Here is a 21,927-nt window from a genome sequence, read left to right on the forward strand (position 1 = left end):
TTTCTCTTTTCAAATTTTTATTGTGATGAGAAAAAAATGTTAAAATGTTCAAAATGTTAGATGATCAACTAATCTCTAAATACTCTGCAGTAAGTGTTCAATCCAAGCTTTGATTCACTAGCGTCCTTTAATAAATAAAATATCACCTCTTCCTTTTCTCATCTAAAGATATCACTTGGGCTGCCCCATATCTCTGGAATCTACTTCCACCGAACCTTCAGCTTTCACCCTCCCTCTTAACATTCAAGAAACATCTGAAAACTCACTTCTTCAGAGCTGCTGCACCATAACTTCCCTGTAACGGATACAACCCCACACTACCATTCACCCTTACCCTGTGCCTTATGTTTGTCACCACATTCCCTCAAGATTGTAAACTTGCAAGCTGAGCCTCTCCACCTAATGTATCGGTTTGTCTTAGTCTGTCAATTCTCGTCTTGTTATACCCCTTGAATGTATGTATTGTATTAAAAGCTGCGTAAATTGTTGGCACTATATAAATAAAAGATAATAATAATAATAATAGTCACACTTCTATGGCTTCTTTTCTAGTTCTGAAACACATTCAGAGAATTATTTTATCATGCATCACATGCAGGATTTTAAGAACAGAACAATAATTCAGGATTTCTGGATTCTTGGATTTGAGAATATTCACAACGTTAAACTCTTACCTTTTCTTTTGTTTCTAATAATTTATATTATAACATTATCTGCTAATTTCACAATCATATCACTGGTCATCGCATGTCACCACATCAACGCTCCGATGTACTTCTTCCTCAGCCACCTGTCTCTCAACGACATCCTTCTCTCCACAACCATCGAACCTGAAATGCTGCAGATTATATTGAGAGAAGGAACTTCTATAACCCAAGATGGCTGCTTCACCCAATTCTACTTTTTCTCTATTGCCACCGCTAATGAATGTTTACTCCTCACTGCGATGTCCTACGATCGATATTTGGCCATCTGTAACCCATTGCGTTATTCCTCCATGATGGACCTTAAACTTTGTATTTTTCTTGCATCTTCATGTTGGGTATGTGGGATACTTATTCCTTTACCACAGATTATTCTCCTGCACAAGGTGCTATTTTGTGGAACAAATACAATAAACCATTTTTATTGTGACCTTCCTCCACTTCTCAGTCTTTCTTGCTCAGACACATCAGCTATAGAAACTATAAGTGTGATCAACTCTGTCCCTATATTATTCCTACCATTAATTGTTATCTCTGTGACGTATGCGAACATCATTGCCGCCATCCTCCGGATCTCTGCCTCGGCTGGTAGACAAAAAGCCTTCTCCACTTGCAGCTCCCACCTGACCGTGGTCTGTGTGTATTATTGGACGTTGGTGTTTAATTATCTGGTTCCATCTGAAGGACAATACTCAGGGTTACAAAAAATGATTTCTGTCTGTTATACTATTGTGACCCCACTGCTAAACCCCTTAATATACAGCCTAAGAAATAAAGAGATTACACGGGCACTAAGGAAATGTATCTTTCATGAAATAAAATAAGTAGAAAACCCCAAAAAATGATCCCATGATCACGAATGCACAGAAGCTTAAATAATAATAATATTTCAATAAGAGCAGCCCTGTTAGTTCTTTTAAATACAAATTCTCACTAAATACTTGTCTCCATATCAAATGAATCCAATAAATGCACTTACTCAGAAATAGCACATGTAGCCCATACAGGCGACAGTTTTGCAGGGTAAACACACAAAAAGCATTATATCCTAAAATTAAAAAAATATATATATAAACACCTTTTTTGCACCTCCTGTGTCCTCGTTTGTTAGGTAACATGCGGTATCACACTGGAACTTTTTGATGAAACCCAATGGATTGTCTTTTATTTCCAACTATATCAGTGATGTTGTAGACTATTAGGTCAACTATATCAAGTAAAATAAGGTCAGCCGTCAAAATATAACACAGCTGTTTTCAAGTTGATAAGAGTGGTTCAGCCATGAAAATGTGTTACTTGCAGTTAGGGGGATGTTAGCTGGAAGTCCACTTAAGCTCTTGGGGGGCACAAATTCCTACTTCTGATAATGATTGATTTCTGTTTGCTAACTTTGTATCCGTTCTGACTTTCTTTGTTTGCTTCTGCCCTTCTGACCCGAATGGATACTGATTGAGAGACTCCTTGGTGGTCCTTGATGCTGCTGTTTCTCCTTTGACCTGAGGTTATCTACTTCCACTCATCATTGGCTGCTCTATTTGCCTCATCCAGCATTCCTATACACACGTATCACTGTATAGCTCTGAGTGTTAACTCCTTCATTTCTAACAAACATGTAACGTATTTTCCCCTTTCGGTAAGTCTCACATGAATTTTAATAGAGATCTGAGGCTGAGTGCTCTTCCTCTTAAGGTGCATGGTTGTCAATACAAGCCATAAGATCCTCACCATTGGTCCACTTGCTGTTCCAATAATGAAATGAAACCCAATAACATCTGGTGTGAAGAATACATTGTATTCTTATTTCTCTCTTTTATACTGTATGATGCAGATGATGTCTCAATGTAAATACAAATCTCCCAAACATGTTGGCCCGTATTGATAGAAGGGCCCTTGGTAGAAGTATGTTTGCAGGATTGAGGGGGCTCTTCCTTTCAATTTGTTTCACTTTATCTCTTCTCAGTACGACCCCTCATCTAGAAGGGACACGCTTGGGCCCCCCAAGTCCAATCAGTTAACAGCTACCAGTCCTACTATTTGTGGCTCAACTTCATGGAAGCTGCAGTCAAGGAAAGTTAGTGTTGTGTAGCATTCTGAGGTATTTCAAAGTATTTCTTAGAGCCAAAATATGACACTTGGTAGTTTTGCAGTTTGTTGTGGTAACATTTGGCACTCGAAGTGCTGTTATTACATCTGTCATGATGTTCAGCCAACTAAATGGATAAGACTCTTGAGATGACCATTCCTCAGAAGTTGCAGTGCCAATCCATACTTATTTAAAAACTAACCTTTGACACTCCAACTGTACTCACTTTCCCATGATGCCTAAAGTACCAGGCTGGCAGAGGTCATTAGAGCTGATGTATTAACTAACCTTGGCTGCAATACATGTTTGGAAAAAAACTACCTTGTGTCTGCAGGCTGCAAACTGTGTCTCTGCCCAGGTGGGGACTCTGTGTCTATGAAGAAGCAGTTCCCCTAGTGTGAGGGGGAGGAGACCAGCTAGAGCGACCAAACCACTCTGACAGCAGGGACTGCACAGACATAAATAAAAGCTTTTTTGTCAACCTCTTTGAATTTCCACTTGCCCCCAGCTCTGGATGCCCATTTACATACTGATTTTTATACAACAATACAGTAACAATAGCTATAAGTGGACAGGTTTTTGGAGGGGACTGATGGCTAGCCTTTTGCCTGCTGACAATGGGCTGATTATCTGGGTTGTGAAGAAATGTGTATTAATGTGTATTAATGTGTTAGGTACTCGTCAGCACTGTATTGCTATGTTACGGCGCCACCGAGGTTCCTGAGAGGTTCTATTTCCTGCTGTCGTCAACACTGATGATCCAAGCCGTGTATTCCTGGTGACTATGGGCAGAAGGAAGCAATGTCTGATGGGTGTACCCAGTTGGGGTACAGGCCATTCCCATCACAAGTAGATCATCATTAACCAATCATATTAATGTAGCACCCCCTGTGTTACAAATATGTTTCTGTGCATTGCATATCATGGGTTTTATTTTCCATTTAATGCAGCAACACACGTCACCCTCAGCCACTCAGATACTGTATGCTGCATCACTTGGACTGTGGGCAGTGGTGGGCAGCGAAGGGTGTGGCCTGGGCAACTTCTGAGCTGAGGTCAGGTGACCCAAATCCATCAGAGAGAGAGAGACTCCATGTTGGGGGAGAGAGGAAAAAAAAAGAGAGGAAGGAGGACCATGCTGCAGGGCTAAAGCTGTGCAAGGCCTGAGGTTGCATGAGGCCTATCGGGAGCATTGATCCTGACAGGTGCAGACCTGGAGGGAGACGGAAATACCATCAGTGGAGTTTCCCAGGAATTAAGCAGCCCCAGTAGCTGAAGGAAGCGGCCAAAGAGTAAGAGGCTTCTCTTCCTGAGTGACTGTTCACCAGAGCGGCAAGATGGCCAAATCAGTGGTCCTGCCCTCAGACACGTTTTGTGTCAGATTAGCATTAGGGGTATAATAACTGCAACAACATTTGTTTTTAACAAAGATCATCTAAAACCTATAATTATAAGGGAGTTTTACTTAAAAATGTATAGTTTAAGAATGATGAGTTCTGACACATATATCTCCCTACATAATTATATAATTTTATTAACAATATGGATAAAACTTCAAATATCAGCCCATTGCCAGCAAATCATTTCAGCAATCATTTCTACAAAATTACCCCATTAGACCGACATATTTACACTGCGTACACCTCACACCCATCCCCCGCTAGAATATATTACACTGTGTATACCCCACATCCAATAGCTTACAATATGGTGAGGAGATTTTACTGTGGAGATATAAAAGTTTAAATCCACAGGAAATGTAAAAATGTAAAGCCTTTAAGATCAGGCAATTTAAATTTGTCATGGCTACAGCTAGTTTGTGTGTATATATCTATATATATATATACACACACACCAGTATGGCCGTGACTAGCTTTAGACAATACGATGCCTCCTTGTTCCACCTTAAATGCATTGAAATCTCATTGTGAGCATTTTATAAATGTATCCCATTGCCCATTTAAGAGACAAAATGGAAAATCAACACAAATGTTCTATTTTTGTGATCAGTGGGCAATGCCTTCACCAATCCATGGCACTCATCGGTAAAAATCTCAAATCCCTCGAATTTTATCCCTTTCCCTGGCAATTGTTACAGTTTGATTTGGGAATAAAATACCCTTAAGTTTTTGACGAAGTAGGTGAATACAAAATACAAATTAATAATAATAAAAATAGGAAAGTAGGAAACACACAAAATAAACACATAACTGCAGCAGCCTCGACTCCTGTGCTAGGCCTCCCCAGAAACACAACCCCCCCAATATATACACACAACAATCAGGGTTGGGTTAGAAGAGGCCACAGCCGTTTTTATTTTAACACTAGCCGATGCCAAAATGACCAAAAATAGGTGCATTAACAGGTTGATGACCAACACAATGAAACCAAAAAAAATTACAAATAATTTAACCATTTAATGTAACAAAAACCACCCCAAGCTTACCAAGTTATCCAGGTACCACACGGCGAAGGATATACCGGGATGCCCTAAACCCAGACCTGAGGTTCCCAGCTCCACCTGCCAGGAAACCTCCTGCCACGAGTCCCACGAAATGCTTTCCCAGCAGCATTAACCCCCTAGATACCTGGTAAGCTTCCGCACGACCGTGACAAACACACATACCCCTGGAATAAAGTATGGGGTGTTTTCAATTAACATGAATTCATGGCTGGGATTGTGTGCACGTTTTGTATTTCCATACACAGCTTTCCTTTTTTCTTGCAATTTCAGGTCTATTTTGACATCTTTAAGGATACCATTTTGAACGCGATGAGCGCTGAACCGTAGACTATCCTACACGTGCCATACATGGCAATTTCCAGGTCTGTTGCCTCTCTCCTCCTTTCAGTTGGGGACGGTGTTATTAGTCGATCCTTGAAACATGCTGTAATGTGTTATCTTAACTGATCTCACTTGAATGCCACAGTAATTGCTAAACAACCATTCAAATTTGATTGTTTCTCTACATTGTGAGTTCTTTTGAGGTCATTGTTCATATTCTCATCATCCAAGTTATCAGCAAAATGTCATCAGAATCCAGACCAGTAACATTCTCTTTAGAACATAAAATGTTGCTTAATGTAACCCAGCGACTGCCATGAACATGTATGTGCATGAAATCAATTGTTGGGGACCCAACTGGCTCGCCATTAATTACTTCAGCTTTCACTTCAATGCTCTGCAAACCATCTATATGCGGAAAGTGTTTTCCAATAAAACAATCTGCTACATCAATGCGATCAGATGATTTTTTTTCCATGTAGGTCTCTCCGTCGGCACTTTGATATGTGCTGCAGAGAACAAACTTTCAGATTTTTCCTATGTTCTTCTGCTATATTATGCTTCCATGCAGGACTTTTTCCACCTGCACGTGAAAAAAAAGTTAATCTATTTAATACAATATTAAAATGCATTTTTATTATTTATCTATTTAATTAGCTATTAGACTTGTGCGTTCAGATACATACAAATGATGGCAAATTTGGTGATTCATACGAAGCCACACACCCCACCTACACGAAGCATATGTAAAGAAGCAAAAAGCTCAGAATTTCATGGGCCCGTTCACTCGCACTCTCTCTAAAGTTTTCCCTTCCTTCTCTGCTGTCCATTTTCACATCTTCATCTGCATCTCCACGGACATAATCTGGCGTGAACTTCCACCAATATGGTGGCACTTACTGTGAAATGTTGGCAGAAGTTCGCCTTGGGGCAAAATGGCGGCTCCTCCATTGACATTCCCTTCCCAGATCCTCCAGTCAGGGGAAAAGACGTCACCAAAAGAGCTGAAATTTGGGCATACGTTTGCGCGAGGTTATGTCCGCGGAGATGTGGACGAAGAATAAGATAAAAAAGATAAAAGATAAGCGAGAAGAAGATGAAGAACAAGAAGATGTGGAAGTGTAAGCAGAAGCAGCAAATATACTTCCCGCACTGACTCTACAGAGTAGGAGGTGAATGTCAGAGTCAGTGCAGTCTCCCCCACACACACGCGGGGGTAGGGGTGGCACACAATACTATGCAGATCACACAGCAAATGAAGGGTGCAGGTCCGGCGAGCAACCTGAAACGGAGTGCAAGTCGTGATCAGGGCCGGCTTTAGGTGTTCAGCCACCCTGTGCGGGCCAGCCTCAGTTGCCCCATTCCCAGACATCACCCCAGAGTCTCTTTGTCCCCTCCTTCACTGTACCACAACTTTTATTTCCTCCCTTTGCAGGTATAAATCAACTGAACAAGACATACAAACCCTGCATTTGCAGGTATTAATTCATAATGCATGGAAACCCTTAATTACAGGCATTGATTACAGGTTGAAGACTCCAAAGAACAGCCCTGGCACCCAGATTGCACATATACGACCTGATTAAGCATCGCTTGATTGCATCCACAGGACCTGCCCAGCACCAAGACTGGACGCGTAGAACTTGCCATCTCTTGCCCCCCCCCCTATCTCAACTGTAGATTTCTCAGTGGTGCTTGCACGCTTACCTCCACGTTGGTCACACACTGCGTGAAGATCTCTTTTACAACCCAGGGGAAGCAGGAATGCAGCAGGGTGCTTCTCCTGGGCAGCACAGAGAGGTTGCTCGCAATGCAGAGATAAGCATGTATGGAAGTGATCACAGGGGGTCATCCAGGACCCCTAGGCGTGGCCGGCCGGTCACAGTTGCAACCCCTGCAACCGTAGGTGCTGCTACTGGCCCCTAGGAATGCCTGGGCCCAGGGCCGCTGCCCCTTTTGCCCCATGTTAAAGACAACCCAGCAGTTAATAGTCAGTTCATCATTTACCTTTCAAAGTGGCGAGGCGTACTTTTTTGAACATCTACTTGTGTCCTGTCTCCACTACACGTACCCCCGGGGTCTATGTGGAGCTCGACAGGCAGCTTAACACCCTCCTACAAGTCCATAAATGAGATTAGGTTGAAGTCTGTAGCTTTATTAACCAGCCATAGGGAATGGGGTTAAACTAACAGAATGATGCAAACTGTAAGAATACAGAATACATAAAGATAATACACCAGGGGCATCCAAGTTTTTTCTACAGTGGGCCACTTCATCAGAATTGTATAAGTGCGAGGGCCGCACTCATTTTTCACTGTGAGAAAATATGGCCTTTAACCCCTTAACGACAATTGCCGGTCCTGGCACGACACGGAAAAGCATGTGCTTTACGACAATTGACGTGCCAGGACCGGCACGTCTTTAAACGTCAAAAAGCGCTGCTGAATGCCTCGACCTTTTTTGATTTTTCTCAATCATAGCTTTTATTAAATATGAAAATATTGTTTACATGAATTAATATTTACTAGTTAAACTTTTTTTCCTATAGGGTAGTCTTATATTCAGGATTTTTGTTTTTTTCCTAAATTAATATTTAGATTTTGGGGGGTCGTCTTATAATCGAGCAAATACGGTAAGTCACACACCAAAATTGTACAAAAAAATTATATATTATGATTGTTAACAGCAATCTCAGGCATACCCAGATTCCAGCATGTACTGGTTGGCTGGGCATTGTATTTTTTGTCCAATTTTAGGGTTAACCACACTTTTATTAAAAGTAACACACCACAGTTGGATAAAAAAAAAATCAACAATATGACTTGGCATGATAGGAGTGTGATTGCTAACAGCAAACACACTCTTTTTATACCCAGGCAACCAGTAAATGCTGGAACCTAGGCACGATGAAACTGTGATTGCTGCTAGCAGATTGCTGTTAGCAATCACACTCCTATCATCCCAAGTCAGCCAGTACATGCTGGTACAGGGTGACTGTAAGTGCAGACCCCATACTGCTGGCAGCATCAATACACAAGGGGGGCAGCTAGCCAGGTTTCAGCATATACTGGCTGACTTGGCATGATAGGAGTGTGATTGCTAACAGCAAACACACTCTTTTTATACCCAGACAACCAGTAAATGCTGGAACCTAGGCATGATGGGACTGTGATTGCTGTTAGATTGCTGGTAGCTGTTAGCAATCACACTCCTATCATTCCAAGTCAGCCAGTACACGCTAGTACAGGGTGGCTGTAAGTGCAGACCCCATACTGCTGGTAGCATCAATACACAAGGGGGCAGCTAGCCAGGTTTCAGCATGTACTGGCTGACTTGGCATGATAGGAGTGTGATTGCTAACAGCAATCACAGTCACATCATGCCTAGGTTCCAGCACTTACACATCCATGCTATCACACACACACACACAAATTAATTCATTCAGATTCATTCCCTCACAGGCGTACTCATTCAAACAACCTCCCCCACCACCTTACCTTCACTACAGCTATCGATGCCGCTCACAGCCTTCAGCAGGGGGCACGGCCTCCCTCGTTCTCCCCACAGAGGAAGCGGAACTGGAGCAGTGAATAGACCCCCCCACAAATAAGCAGCAGAGCTTGTGATCTTGGCTGCCGATCTCACGTGGGCCGCATTTGGCCCGCTGGCCGCATGTTGGACACCCCTGTAATACACCATTACAAAAATACAGTTGACAAAGCATGTTAACAAGTGTGAAATGTCATATGTAAGGAAGCCAGACTGCAAACCGCTGATGCTTCCATAAGAGGAGAGATTGAGACCAGGTGCTCTCTTCCCAGCTCATTTAATAAAAATAATAAATAAATAAAAAAAAAAATGGCCTTCCCTTACCCATAAACCTCTGCAGTGGCAGGAAAAGGAAATACATCACCTCCAGCATTATGAGGCAGGGCTAAGATGCTGAAGTATTAAGCACTGGTGATGAGCTACAGTGGCCTCATCCCAAGACGGCTCTTTATGAGTGGACAGCCTAATAAGGGTTACTCTGGGAAATCCATCCATCCATCCATCGTCTCCATGCTTTCCTCAAATTACTCATCTGGAAATCATTAATCACCACCATATCTTCATCTGTACATATCATTATGACATGTTGCATCTGATCTACGCTAAACCCTTCATTTATTTGTTTAACCCCCTGTTTTCAGGCGGTATAATTATCATAGATGGCATCTGATCCACACCGAACCCTTCATCTACTGCTTTAACCCCTTGTTTTCACCTGGTATAATTATCACAAATTGCATCTGATCCACTCTGAACCCATTTTCTCCTGCCTTAACTCCTTGTTTGCACCTAGTATGTCTCTATCCTGCCTGTCTATGTACCCTGTTGGTTTATTGGGTTAACTTTGGTGCACTCCTGTCTAGGCTAATTGCAATTGTTAAGACAAGATGTGAAACATCCTATATGCAATCATCCTATCTATAAATTCCTAGGCCTTAGTTGGAAATGTGGCTTCATTCCAAATGGACAGCTAAGTGTTACAGTGGTTAAAATTGCAAGAGTGTCAACATCAACTTGTAATCAGCAAGTAAACCACTTAATCTTTTGTCCCACTCATGCCAATCCTCATTATGTTTTTACTTTTCATCTCTTTACCCCTGCTCTTCAAACACATTTTATCTCCCTTTCCTCTTAACAATGTCCCCACAGTCCATATGTCTCCTTCCTTCCTATCGCAACAAATATAAATCCCATTTGTTATTGTTCTATCCTCCTCCTTCTGTGAAGCTAAATCTGAACTAGCGATGTCCGGTCCATAAACAAATCGTTCTTTTAAACTGATTCTTTTTAATGATCCGGATGAATCGGTTCATAGGGCAGCAGATCTAGAGAAAATACCTTTAGAGTTTTAACCCCTTAAAGACAAAGCCTGTACATGTACGGGCTCAAAATGCATACTTTTCAATGGGTTTTGGGACTGCCCATTGTCCTTAAGGGTTAAATCTGTTTCACATTGATTAACCCCTTAAGGACCGGGCTCGTTTTTTCTTTTTGTACCCCGTGGGACCGAGGCTGTTTTAATACTTTTGTGGTGCTTGTGTTCAGCTGTAATTTTCTCCTCACCCATTTAGTGTACCCACATAAGTTATATATTGTTTTTTTCAGGACAAGATGGCCTTTCTTCAGATACCGTTATTTTGATCGTATCATCTTATTTACTATAAAAAAAAATAAAAAAAAAACATGGTGAAAAATTGAAAAAAAAAACATTTTATGACTTTTATTTGAAAAATCTTTTACTCACCTAAAAAAGCAAGTAAAAAAACTAGCTAAATAGATTCTACTACTTGTCCTGAGTTTAGAAATACCCAATGTTTTTATGTTTTTTTGCTGTTTTTTGTAAGTTATAGGGCAATAAGTACAAGCAGCGTTTTATGATTTCCAAACCTTTTTTAACAAATCTGGTCAGTCTGCCTCCATCTCCTCTTTGGAATATCTTTGAAGCCGGTTAACTCAATTTAACCCATTCAAACCATATATTTTTGAAAACTAGACACCCCAGGGTATTTCAAATGCTGTTATTTTAACCCTTTCCATGCAACAGTTATACAACCACACTTTGGCAAACTTTGTAATAGTAATTTTTTTTATTTTTTTTTCACACAAATTGTACTTTAGTTATAGATATACAGGTTCTGGTATATGTCACTGTTAAACAACACCCCAATGTGTGTTCAGGAACATCTCCTGAGTGCAGTGATACCCGACATGCATGGGTTTGTCGTGTTGTTTGAGATTTAAAATGCCACATTTGGGAAGTGTGCTTTTTTTCTCCATTTTGGTCAGTCTGTACCTATGCCCTATCTTTGAGCTCGGCCACTCCAATTTACCCCATCAGCCATTTTTCTTTTATATTAGACACCCCTTGGGTATTTGAAGTGCTTTTATTTTAACTCTTTGTTGAGATTTTTGAGAAATTTTAGCACTTGCTCAAAATAATAAACTTTTTTTTTTAATACTTTTTTTTATATTTTTTTTACACATTTTGCTGGTACTGGATGGTTCATCTAGTGATGACATCACTGCATAATTATTTTTAAATGTTAGCACATTTTTTTTTTTTCCATTTTTTCTTGCTTGCTGATGGCGAAGATCACCGGCAGCTGCGGCTGTGACCACTCTCCGGAGCGGTCACAGCCCATCCAGAGGTAAGTGTTTGGTGTCGCTGGATGCCTCCTGATCGAGGCATTCCAGCGACACCATTTAAGCTTAGGAGGCGATCGTTGATCGCCTCCTAAACGCTTTTAAAACGGGCGTCCGCTGCCATACAATGTATGGCGGCTGTTGACGCCCCGGGGAGGGGCCAGACATGGCCCCCGATGCCAATCTCGGCCTTGCTGAATGCCTCGACATCGAGGCATTACAGTAACGCCGTTTTAGCGAAGAAAGTGATCGTTGATCACTTTCTAAGCTTATTTAATTTTTTGAACTGGCAAAGGTCGTTAAGGGGTTAATATATATCTCTTAAACGTGCATAATATGGAGCCTCCTTCATGCTAGCGTCATGGCGCAATATAAGGATTTTATTAAAGACAAAATCCAATATCCCTCCCTGAGAATATTTCACTAACCCTCCCTATTTTTCATAGGTTAGGAATATCACATCCCCTTCAAGGCAAGAGGTTGATTGATGTCATTTGTCCTGGATTGTGGGTTTTTTTTTTCCATTTCTGCTTTTGGTTTGATTTACTTATCCAGTTCAACATGATTTTGGCCATCATTGGACCAGCCAAAGAAAGAGGATTTCAATGTTTAGGGGCTTATATATGCTCTGTTATAATGTTATTGGTTCATTGAAGATTACCGTATTTGCTCGATTATAAGACGACCCTGATTATAAGACGACCCCCCAAAATCTAAATATTAATTTAGGAAAAAAACAAAAAGCCTGAATATAAGACTACCCTATAGGAAAACAAGTTTTACTAGTAAATATTAATTCATGTAAACAATATTTTCATATTTAATACAAGCTATGATTGAGAAAAATATATTTTTTTTATTTGCCATCCTGCCCCCCCAGTATGCACATCTGCCCCCAGGGTTGCAACTCTGCCCCCAGAAATGCCTTATACCCCCTATTTGCCACTCTGCCCCATGATTTGCCTTTTAACCCTCTATATGCCACTCTGCCTCCAGAAATGTCTTATACCCTCCTATATGCCACTCTGCCCCATGATATGCCTTTTAATCCCCTATATGCCAGAGTGGCATATAGGGGGTTAAAAGGCATATCATGGGGCAGAGTGGCATATAGGGGGTTAAAAGGCATTTCTGGATGTGTGTGTATATATATATATATATATATAACTGCTAACAGCAATCACACTCCTATCAAGCCAAGGCAGCCAGTACATGCTGGAACCTGAGGATGATAGGAGTGTGAGTACAGCCTCCCTATGCCATGCTACCACCACCCTTACACATCCATACTAACACACAATCATTCACAAACCTTTAACTACTCATTCATTCCATTAATTACACACACACACACACACACTCAAACCCCCCACCCCCTTACCTGAACTGCAGATCTCTCACTCGAAGACTTCTGCAGGGGCCTGGCTGTGAGTGCAACTTCTCTGGCCCCGCCCCAGAGGAAGGAGGGGGGAGGCAGAGTTATGTGACACTCTTCTAGCTTCCTATTCTCCTGCTGCTCGCGACCAAAGCCCGGTAAGTAGCATGGCCCCAGCGGACATTAGAAGACGACCTCGATTATTAGACGAGGGGTATTTTTCAGAGCATTTGCTCTGAAAAAAACCTCGTCTTATAATCAAGCAAATACGGTATTTAACTGTCAAACTGTTTTACCTGATTTTTTTTCATTTAACTACTTCCAATAGCAGCAAAGAAAAAAAATTGCCTACTGTCTTCAACTTAAAACTATTTGTTTTATAATATTAATTTGAATGTATATTTACCATATTTGCTTGAATATAAGAAGAGTTTTTTTTTTCCCCCAGAGCAAATGCTCTTATATTCAAGGTAGTCTTGCAATCTGACCTCAAATAGAGGTCTGACTAAGATCCAGATCCCCTGCAGTGCTGCAGGGGACCTGGATCCTCCTCTACAGGGGAAGTACCAGGCAGCAGCAGACGTTGTCTACACACATCATTTGTATGTTCACCGGCTGCTACCACTAGACACCAGGGAGTCTGAAGCATGGGGGACATGTCTGGGAGGGCAGAGTGGCATCAGGGGGCACATTGGCAAATAACAACATGTTTCTCAATCATAGTTTGTATTAAATATGAAAAAAAAAAGTTTACATGTGAATATTTACTAGTAAAAATTGTTTTCCTAGTGTAGTCTTATATATTCAGTTTTTTTTTCCCCATCATCAGGTGGGCACAGGTAAGAGTGTGTGCCTCTGCTAAAGGGATTTTACTTATGGTTAACTCCCCTCCCCCATGGGGGCAATATTGAGACTTTAACCCCCTATCCCACTACTGACATGATAGCGGGTAAGGAGGGTCAAGGATTGGGTGGGTCTGTGTCTTCATTATGGTGGAAAAGAAACATATATCTTTTGAAGGGTTATTTAATTACCCCAATCCCACTATACACAGAGGGGGCAATTGTTGGGCCCCATGTAATACACACTGGGAGGTATTGACTCAGATGAGCTTAATGCCCCATTCGGTACATGGCAGGATGGCAGGGTTGAAAGTACATCTATGCCCCCCAACTACTTACCTCTATACCTCTAAGCCCTCACCAGGTAGTAACGGATGAGGTCAGTCAAAGCACCTTAAGCGAAAACACTACCTACTGTAATAAAAAAATAATAATAAATCTTCCCTTTTATTTTCATGGACCCAGTGAATCCATTACTCCTCACTATATACAAATGACAGGCGGATCTTTGGTCTTCTCCTCCAAATCATTTTTATCTTATTACTTAAATGCAATAAGGACTGTTCACAAAAAAGTGGTTAAATCTAATGTGATAAGAGTCACGCGCTTTACAATGCCACAATTAATGCGTTAATAAGATACTTAAGTGTTACAGGAGTGCATGCAATGACACATTTTTGGAATTATTTATTGGTTTTATGGAGGCCATCATATTCTGCAGTACTGTATAATGGGTTATAGGACATAACTCGTAACATATTACATAACTAATTGGATGGTAACTGGAGATGAGGGCCCTGCTCAAATGAGCTTACATTCAAGAAGGAGTTGGAAGTAAATTTTTTAGATGTTTGAGGAGGATCCGAGGACAAAACTGTATTGCAGTATAAACTACATATTACTAGACATGTGTACAGAATGACTGAACAGTAAGAAGATGGTAGGTGGGAGGACAGTAGTTAAGCTGTTAGTTGATTAGTTTCTCAACAAGCGGATAAAACCAGGTGTTTTGTAGAACCAGATGGTAGCCTGATAACCATACCTAGGAACTTCTGAGCTCTGGCTACCCACAGTCTTCCCTTGTGGGACATGGCCAGGACTGCCCACTGACATCAACAGGAGGTCCAGCTGGCGTCGGTAGGCAGTCCCACTGACATCACAGGAAACACCTAATTTAATAGGAAATGAAGGGGCGTGTCAAGAATTTTGAGTGTTGACCCAGAGAACTAGAGCCGTTCTAGAAAGACATCTATTTTAGATCAATAATGTGTTCATCATTTATTACCTAATTTATCACCTAAATTGCCTATTATTTATTATCTATTTCACTTTTAAGTGCCAGCTCATATATAAATTGGTCCTGTTTTCTTTCATATTCTGATGTTACTGTATGAAAACGTATTGGCTTTATTTAATGTCAATGAACAAAATTACAGCTGAAAGAAATATTTATAATGGCAACAGCCAACGTTTCCATGAAAAGCCGTCATTTTTTGCCTGCTTCCATGAAGCTTGTCATGACCCGCGAGTGGCCTGATGTTGGAGGGTCCAGTATGCAGAGGGGTACTCCGTAGTAGGCATCCAGTACAGGTTCCAGGTTTTTGAACATTTGTCAATGTTTTGTTTCCAACATTATTAAACTAATGAGGAGCAGATATCATACGGCTACTGTTGTGTCAATGCTAGCAATGATAATCCCTGAAGACCATTGAATATGCATTTAAGGAAGGTTAAAATCTCACCTTGTCCTAGTCCTTCTCCAGAGAAAATAGCGAACATTGTGCTTTTAATTCTTCTTAAAAGTATTTGTAATATATTTCAGCAGATTATTCTTTATATCCTGATTCCTCAAACTGTATATAATTGGATTAAGGAATGAGGTCCCCATTGTATATAGAAGAGATATTACCTTATTATGGTTAGGTGTCTGACCATTAGAAGGAACCAAGTAAATCATTATCAGAGTCCCATAGTACATGATCACCACGATCAAGTGAGAGCTACAGGTGGAGAAGGCTTTCTGTCTCCCGATGGTGCTGGAAATTCCAATGATGGCGATAAAGATATAGACGTATGTGAAAAGAATAAAGAAAAAAGGTAAAAGAAGAAAAGGTGCTCCTAAGGCAACATCTACAAGTTTCACAATGGTAGCATCTGAACATGACAGTTCCAGCATGGGTTCAAGATCACAGAAATAATGGTCAATTATATGGGGACCACAAAACTGTAAATTGTACATTAGGAAAACAATGGGCAATGTTATAAGTAATGCTGAAAGCCAACAAAAACTAACTAGTTGTAGTTGAAGCCTGAGATCCATAATAGAGGTATAATGCAATGGGCGGCAGATGGCTAAATATCGGTCATAGGACATCACAGAGAGAAGAAAACATTCAGAAACAGTTGAAACCCCGTGAAAGTAAAGCTGTGAGATGCATTCAGTTACAGATATTGTGCTTCCTTCGTTAATTACAACATGAAGGGTATTAGGGGCTATATTTGTGGTGAGGAGAATGTCTGACAATGATAACTGAGCGAGGAAGAAATACATGGGGGATTTCAGACTCTGAACCTTTGCCACCAATATAATAATCATCAAGTTCCAGACTAATGTCAAGATGTAGATCAAAAGAAACAGAACAAAAAGAACCACGGTCAAAATACTGTGGTTCCGAAATCCTAAAAGCATGAATTCCGTTACTTGTGTCTGGTTTACGAGGACCATGTTCTTGTTGCAGGGAAATTCGCAATATAATTCAATAGATATCGTTTGCTCCAAAAACCTGTTGGGTAATAGTCTGGTTTAGAAAAGGCTTATATTACTTATGAGTAGTATTTATTTTTTACATTTTTATGTTACTGATTTTTGGGTCAATCGTACTACAAACCAATAACATCACTAAAAAATTTATCTGAGATCATCAATATTTTAAATTAGTCTTTACTATTACTATATGGCGCAGACGATGACCTGCTGCGCGAGCGGAGGTTCCAGGTCTCCTGCAGCACTGCGGGGGATCCTCCTCTCTGGCAGCAGGTGAACGTCTGAGCGATGCGCGTAGAAAACCTCCGCTGCTGCTGGACGGTACTTCCGCCAGGTCATCTATGGTGGAGCACCGGAAGGTCAAATGACAACAGCACTCCGTCACAGAAGCCCCAGCAGAAGTGCAGGCACCATCTGCCAGAGGGGAGGATCCAGGTCCCCTGCAGCGACACCTAGCGGTCAACTAGTAAAACCGATATTGGACCACAAATGGTGAAATATTTTGTCGGATGTATTGTTAATACTTAAAAATTACTTAAAATTACTTAACTTAAGCTAGTGAGATACTTTCATTCCGTTCTTCAACCATCTTCAGTTCTATAAGGGCCTATGCTATGAAGTGACTTGTCTCCTCCATGTTGACCTCCATTAAAACAGACAGAAAATTGTACGAATGCTCCGACAACATAATTAAAGAAACGTGTTAAATACATTTTATTTAAATAAAATTATATTATTCGTATTATAATAAAAATATGCAAGTTAAAAATAATATAACTTAGAAAACCATTGCAGAAAACTAATAATGTGATATATAAATATATAATATATATAAATGCAATTAAAGAGGACTATAGCAAATCACAATCAATTTCACTATAACATTTTTAAAGACAATTTCAATAAAGAACAGAAAATGTTGATATTGTACGTTTACTATTAGAACAGGTTAATTTTATCAAGATATAGATAACCTTGTACCGTGTAGAATTATTCAGAAAAAGTATTATTTTTATGTCAATTCTATTAACTGTGATAACATATGCCACTGATTTTGATACCAAATTATCTTTCTGTAGATTATAGGGAGATACATTTTTTTCTCACTTTATGATTTTTATTTAAAAAAAAAAAAAAGTAAAATATGAAAAATTGCAGAAGACAATTAGTGAAAGTGTAGAGAAAGTTAACCATCAATTATTGTTCTAACTTGATTTTTTTTAACTATTTAAATACTTAATTACATAAAATTAAGCTTTGTGTTGGAGGAGTCTACAAACAGCCCATGTTGCAAGAGTTCCAATTTACTAAATCATTATATTTTTCTGCATCTAGAATACATAGGAAATTGATGAAAAGTCGGTAAAGTAATGCTGCAAAATCCCTAAAATTGGATTACCTGCTGCATTTTATTTTAGAAAATTATTCCTGGAAGTGATTCTGGAGAGTTTACTTTAACCCCTTAAGGACAATGGGCGGTCCCTAAACCCATTGAAAACAATGCATTTTGAGCCTGTACATGTACGGGCTTTGTCATTAAGGGGTTACATCCACAAATAACTTAAATGTTAAGATTGTTGCATATATTACATTTTAATAACAGACAAATTAATTTAATTTCATCTACTGCCAGATCCCATCACCACAGTGAGATTGATGAGAGTATAGATTCCAGGGTGCCTGGACTAATCCCACCATTCCTTGTTACCTACCTATTTTTAACAGATGCCTCCCGTCACATTTTCTGAGATTTCCTTAGAAAACATATATTCTCTATAATCAATGCTTCATAAATCAATCATCAACAAATTAAATATGAAAAGCAAAATATTCTTCATATTAGCCGGGAGGATCTATTATGTCTTCAAAAAGTAAGATTCAAGGTTCCAAAATCCAAGGTTCCTATTGCTATAAAAATATAATGACCTGAAAATGAATTGTTTTCTCCGCTCAGAATGCAGGTGTATGAAGCAGACAATAACGGCTTTAAAGATTTTTATATCCTTTATAAATACACACAGGAACCATGATGTCATTTCTGTAAAAGGCCACTAGGGGCAGGAAATCTATAGGGATCATAAAGAAACAATTTGTATTATTATTCAGAAAAAGAAGTTTTGCAGAATCCAGAATAATGGAATTTGAATTACTTGTTTATAATTACTTTGTTCCCAAAAAATAAAATAATAAGCTTTATTATGGCTAAAATCCTTAAGCTTGTTATGAGAGGAATGGGACTTTTTTGGGGTTCATTCAGTAAACTGCAGGTGCTCACAAAATAGGGAAAGAGGTTATTTATTCCCTGAAAATATACCCCTTGAAAGGAGGTATTGTGGGGCAAGTACCCTCCAAGTTACTTTCCCTCCTCCAGATGCTTAGGTTTTGGGGACCCATAGTTCATGGTTTTGAGAACAAAGATGTGAGATAGTGAGTGTGTGAGAGAGTATGAATGAATGCGGGCCCACGAATTTCAGACAAAAATTCGGAGCAATTTTGCTTCATTTTTGTTGTTTTCAGGACTTCATACTAAACACCGAATTTACAAAAATTCAGTACATTTGCAATTCATACGATTATGAATGCACAAGTCTAACACAACTTTACATAATATAAAATACAACAACAACTATTAAAAAAAGCCCATGTAACACGGAGAGAAAGCAATTATGTATTTGTTTATTATTTTTTTCTTCAAAAGGGCTTTTCAATTCGGAGAATAGAAGCAGCAGAGATAGCAGTACACACGTGCAAACAAAAACACTGTTCCAAGCAGCTGGAGGGCAATAAATGCAAAGGCATAGTACAAAAAGGGAGGCGGAAGCAGGCTGGTGTCATGACCCTGGTAAGCAGGTCGGGTAGGAGCCCAGTCGCAGGGGATACAAGGGTTTCTGTCTGTACCCCACGATGCATGACGGTTAGTGGGATGGTACAGACAGGCGCAATGAAACACAGCACAGGCAGAATACTTGGAAAGGTACTGTATTAATGAAGGTGATAGGAACAGCAAGTACAGGCAGTAAGTCTCTAGGCAGGATGCCCACTGGCAGGGTGGACGGGTACGGAGGCCCACTGGCAGGGCGGACGGGTACGGAGGCCCACTGGCAGGGCAGACGGGCACGGGCTCAGGTACAGGCACGGGCTTGGGTACGGGTACGGGCTCGGGTACGGGGGAGGGTGGCCACTAGTGGTAGCAACTGGACATTACAGCAAAATAATCATGCATGGTCCGGGGTAGCAGGGTGGAATCATGACAGCTGGAGATCAGAGTACAAATAAAATAGATGCAAACAGGGATTTCAGGAAACAAATACACTGAAGGTAGTTTAATGGCTAAACAATAAAGGGAAGGAGGTGTGGCTATATATAGGTATCAGGGTGGGAGCTAGGCCGCCCCCCCCCCCTTTGGCAACCTGAGTATGGCAGCATAGGGGAATGCTGTGCTACATATAGTGGGTGTATTTCCAGAGCAAGGTTGCACCTACCATCTTTGATGTTGACAAGATAATCCTTTTCAGGCTTAGGAGCCCAGTGGGACTCATATCTCCCTGTGGTTGATGGAGGTAAGGTAGCTAGGAACATGGCACTCTGGCTGTTTTAACAGTTCTGTTGTGCTTATACTGCTTTTGTGTATGGTACTCCAAGTTACTGTATCAATATTAAGGCATTGCAGCACCACCGTTTGAGTTCTGAGCTCATTTAACCCCATGACTTGCCAGGCGCGTCATTGGCCCTTAACTGTATGGTTTTTTTTGTGACATTTCTGGCATGTCATTGGTCCTTAAGGGGTTAATATAGCAACAGGTTGCTAATTTCAGTTAAGCACATGCAAGTTTACATTCAACATGCATGCCCTAGCCCGTAACGTCACAACTTCACAAGTCGTGGGTGTTGACATGCGCAAGCATGCAACTAAAGTTGAATGTGGTCAGTCTTGATAAACCTTCACTCGACTGACCACTTGACTTCATAGTAAATAGACTCAAACACATGAGTTTGTTAGATATTCCTTTGTCTTAAATATCTATAGCAATATGTGAATTTTAGGAATAGTCAAAGGATACACTGGCATTTCACAGAAGACCCTCTAATAGCTACATCACATGTTTGAGAACATGTGTTCCTAGCACTCAGGTTGCATGCAGGCCTAAGGTGTATATATGTATAGGTAAGAATAAAAGCATGAAAAACATTTCTTACAGAGTCGCTTTGCAAGTGTAAGCATGCAAGTGCATGTAGTTTGGTCAACCTTTAACTTGAAAGACTACTTGACCTATTTTTTGTGAATACTAAACATAATTTAATTTTACTGTGATAATTTAATGTTACTGTCTGACAACTACTTGGTTGTATTCTCTTATTTTGCTCTACATATCTTCATCTTTTAATGTCAATTAACAAAATTAAGGCTGGCTGAAATATTGAAACTGTGTCCAGGAGTGTGTAACATATACCCGTATTGGCTGAAATATAGGCTGCACCCAATGTTCCATCTAATTTTTCTTAGTTGGCGTGCGCAGAAAATTTATCTTGTGCAAAAAGTTTCACAGAGCAAAAATTTTGTGCGCACAATGTCCGCGCCGCATAAAGTTTCAAAAAAATTATTATTTTTTTCTTTTTTTGGGAAAAACTGTTGTGCGCACAATTTTTGGACATGTGCGCTCTCTAAAAAAGCTATGTGCGCGCGCACAAGCGCACAGCTTAGAGGGAACACTGGCTGCACCCAATTATAGGCCGCACCCTTATAGGTTGGTGCTATTTAAAAGAAAAACATATATATATATATATATATATATATATATATATTTTTTTTTAACATTTAATGTATGGTAGGAGGCTCCCACCCTCCTTACTCCTTACTTTAGTTTTGCAGCGTTGATGTAGATGCAGCAGATGTGACCTCCACTTCCTGCACCAGTCTGCCTCATCTACATCAACGTTGAGAATCAAGAATCAGGGCGGAACTAAAGTTTTTGCTCGCGTCGCCGGGGGACTGCATTTTTGCCGGACCGCACTACCGAAAGCAGTCTTCTGATCCGGTCTTCCAGACACCCTGGAGAAGGTAAACATGCTAAACCCCGATTATAGGCCGCAGCCCCACTTTAAAGATTAAAATTATGGGGAAAAAGTGCGGCCTATAAACGGGCCAATCAGTGGAAATCCAGTTGTGGAAACAAGCTACTTT

General features: G+C 40.3%; 2 protein-coding genes across 2 annotated transcripts; one reads left to right on the forward strand and one right to left on the reverse strand.

Moving 5' to 3' along the window:
- The first annotated feature begins 583 nt into the window (after window positions 1-583).
- Window positions 584-1,528, forward strand: LOC128491702 (olfactory receptor 5V1-like). The gene has a single exon (XM_053464013.1). The coding sequence runs from the start codon at window positions 584-586 to the stop codon at window positions 1,526-1,528; it is 945 nt and encodes a 314-aa protein (XP_053319988.1).
- A 14,239-nt stretch (window positions 1,529-15,767) lies between these two features.
- Window positions 15,768-16,706, reverse strand: LOC128491704 (olfactory receptor 10A7-like). The gene has a single exon (XM_053464016.1). It carries the CDS (start codon window positions 16,704-16,706, stop codon window positions 15,768-15,770), a length of 939 nt encoding a protein of 312 aa, XP_053319991.1.
- Between the last annotated feature and the right edge of the window lie 5,221 nt (window positions 16,707-21,927).

This window comes from Spea bombifrons, chromosome 4 (assembly GCF_027358695.1).
Source record: "Spea bombifrons isolate aSpeBom1 chromosome 4, aSpeBom1.2.pri, whole genome shotgun sequence".
NCBI classification, from domain to species: domain Eukaryota; kingdom Metazoa; phylum Chordata; class Amphibia; order Anura; family Pelobatidae; genus Spea; species Spea bombifrons.

What these genes read in the sequence shown, in the direction of transcription:
- LOC128491702 (XM_053464013.1), top strand. Translation starts at nt 584, where the DNA reads ATGCATCACATGCAGGATTTTAAGAACAGAACAATAATTCAGGATTTC.
- LOC128491704 (XM_053464016.1), bottom strand. Translation starts at nt 16,706, where the DNA reads ATGGTCCTCGTAAACCAGACACAAGTAACGGAATTCATGCTTTTAGGA.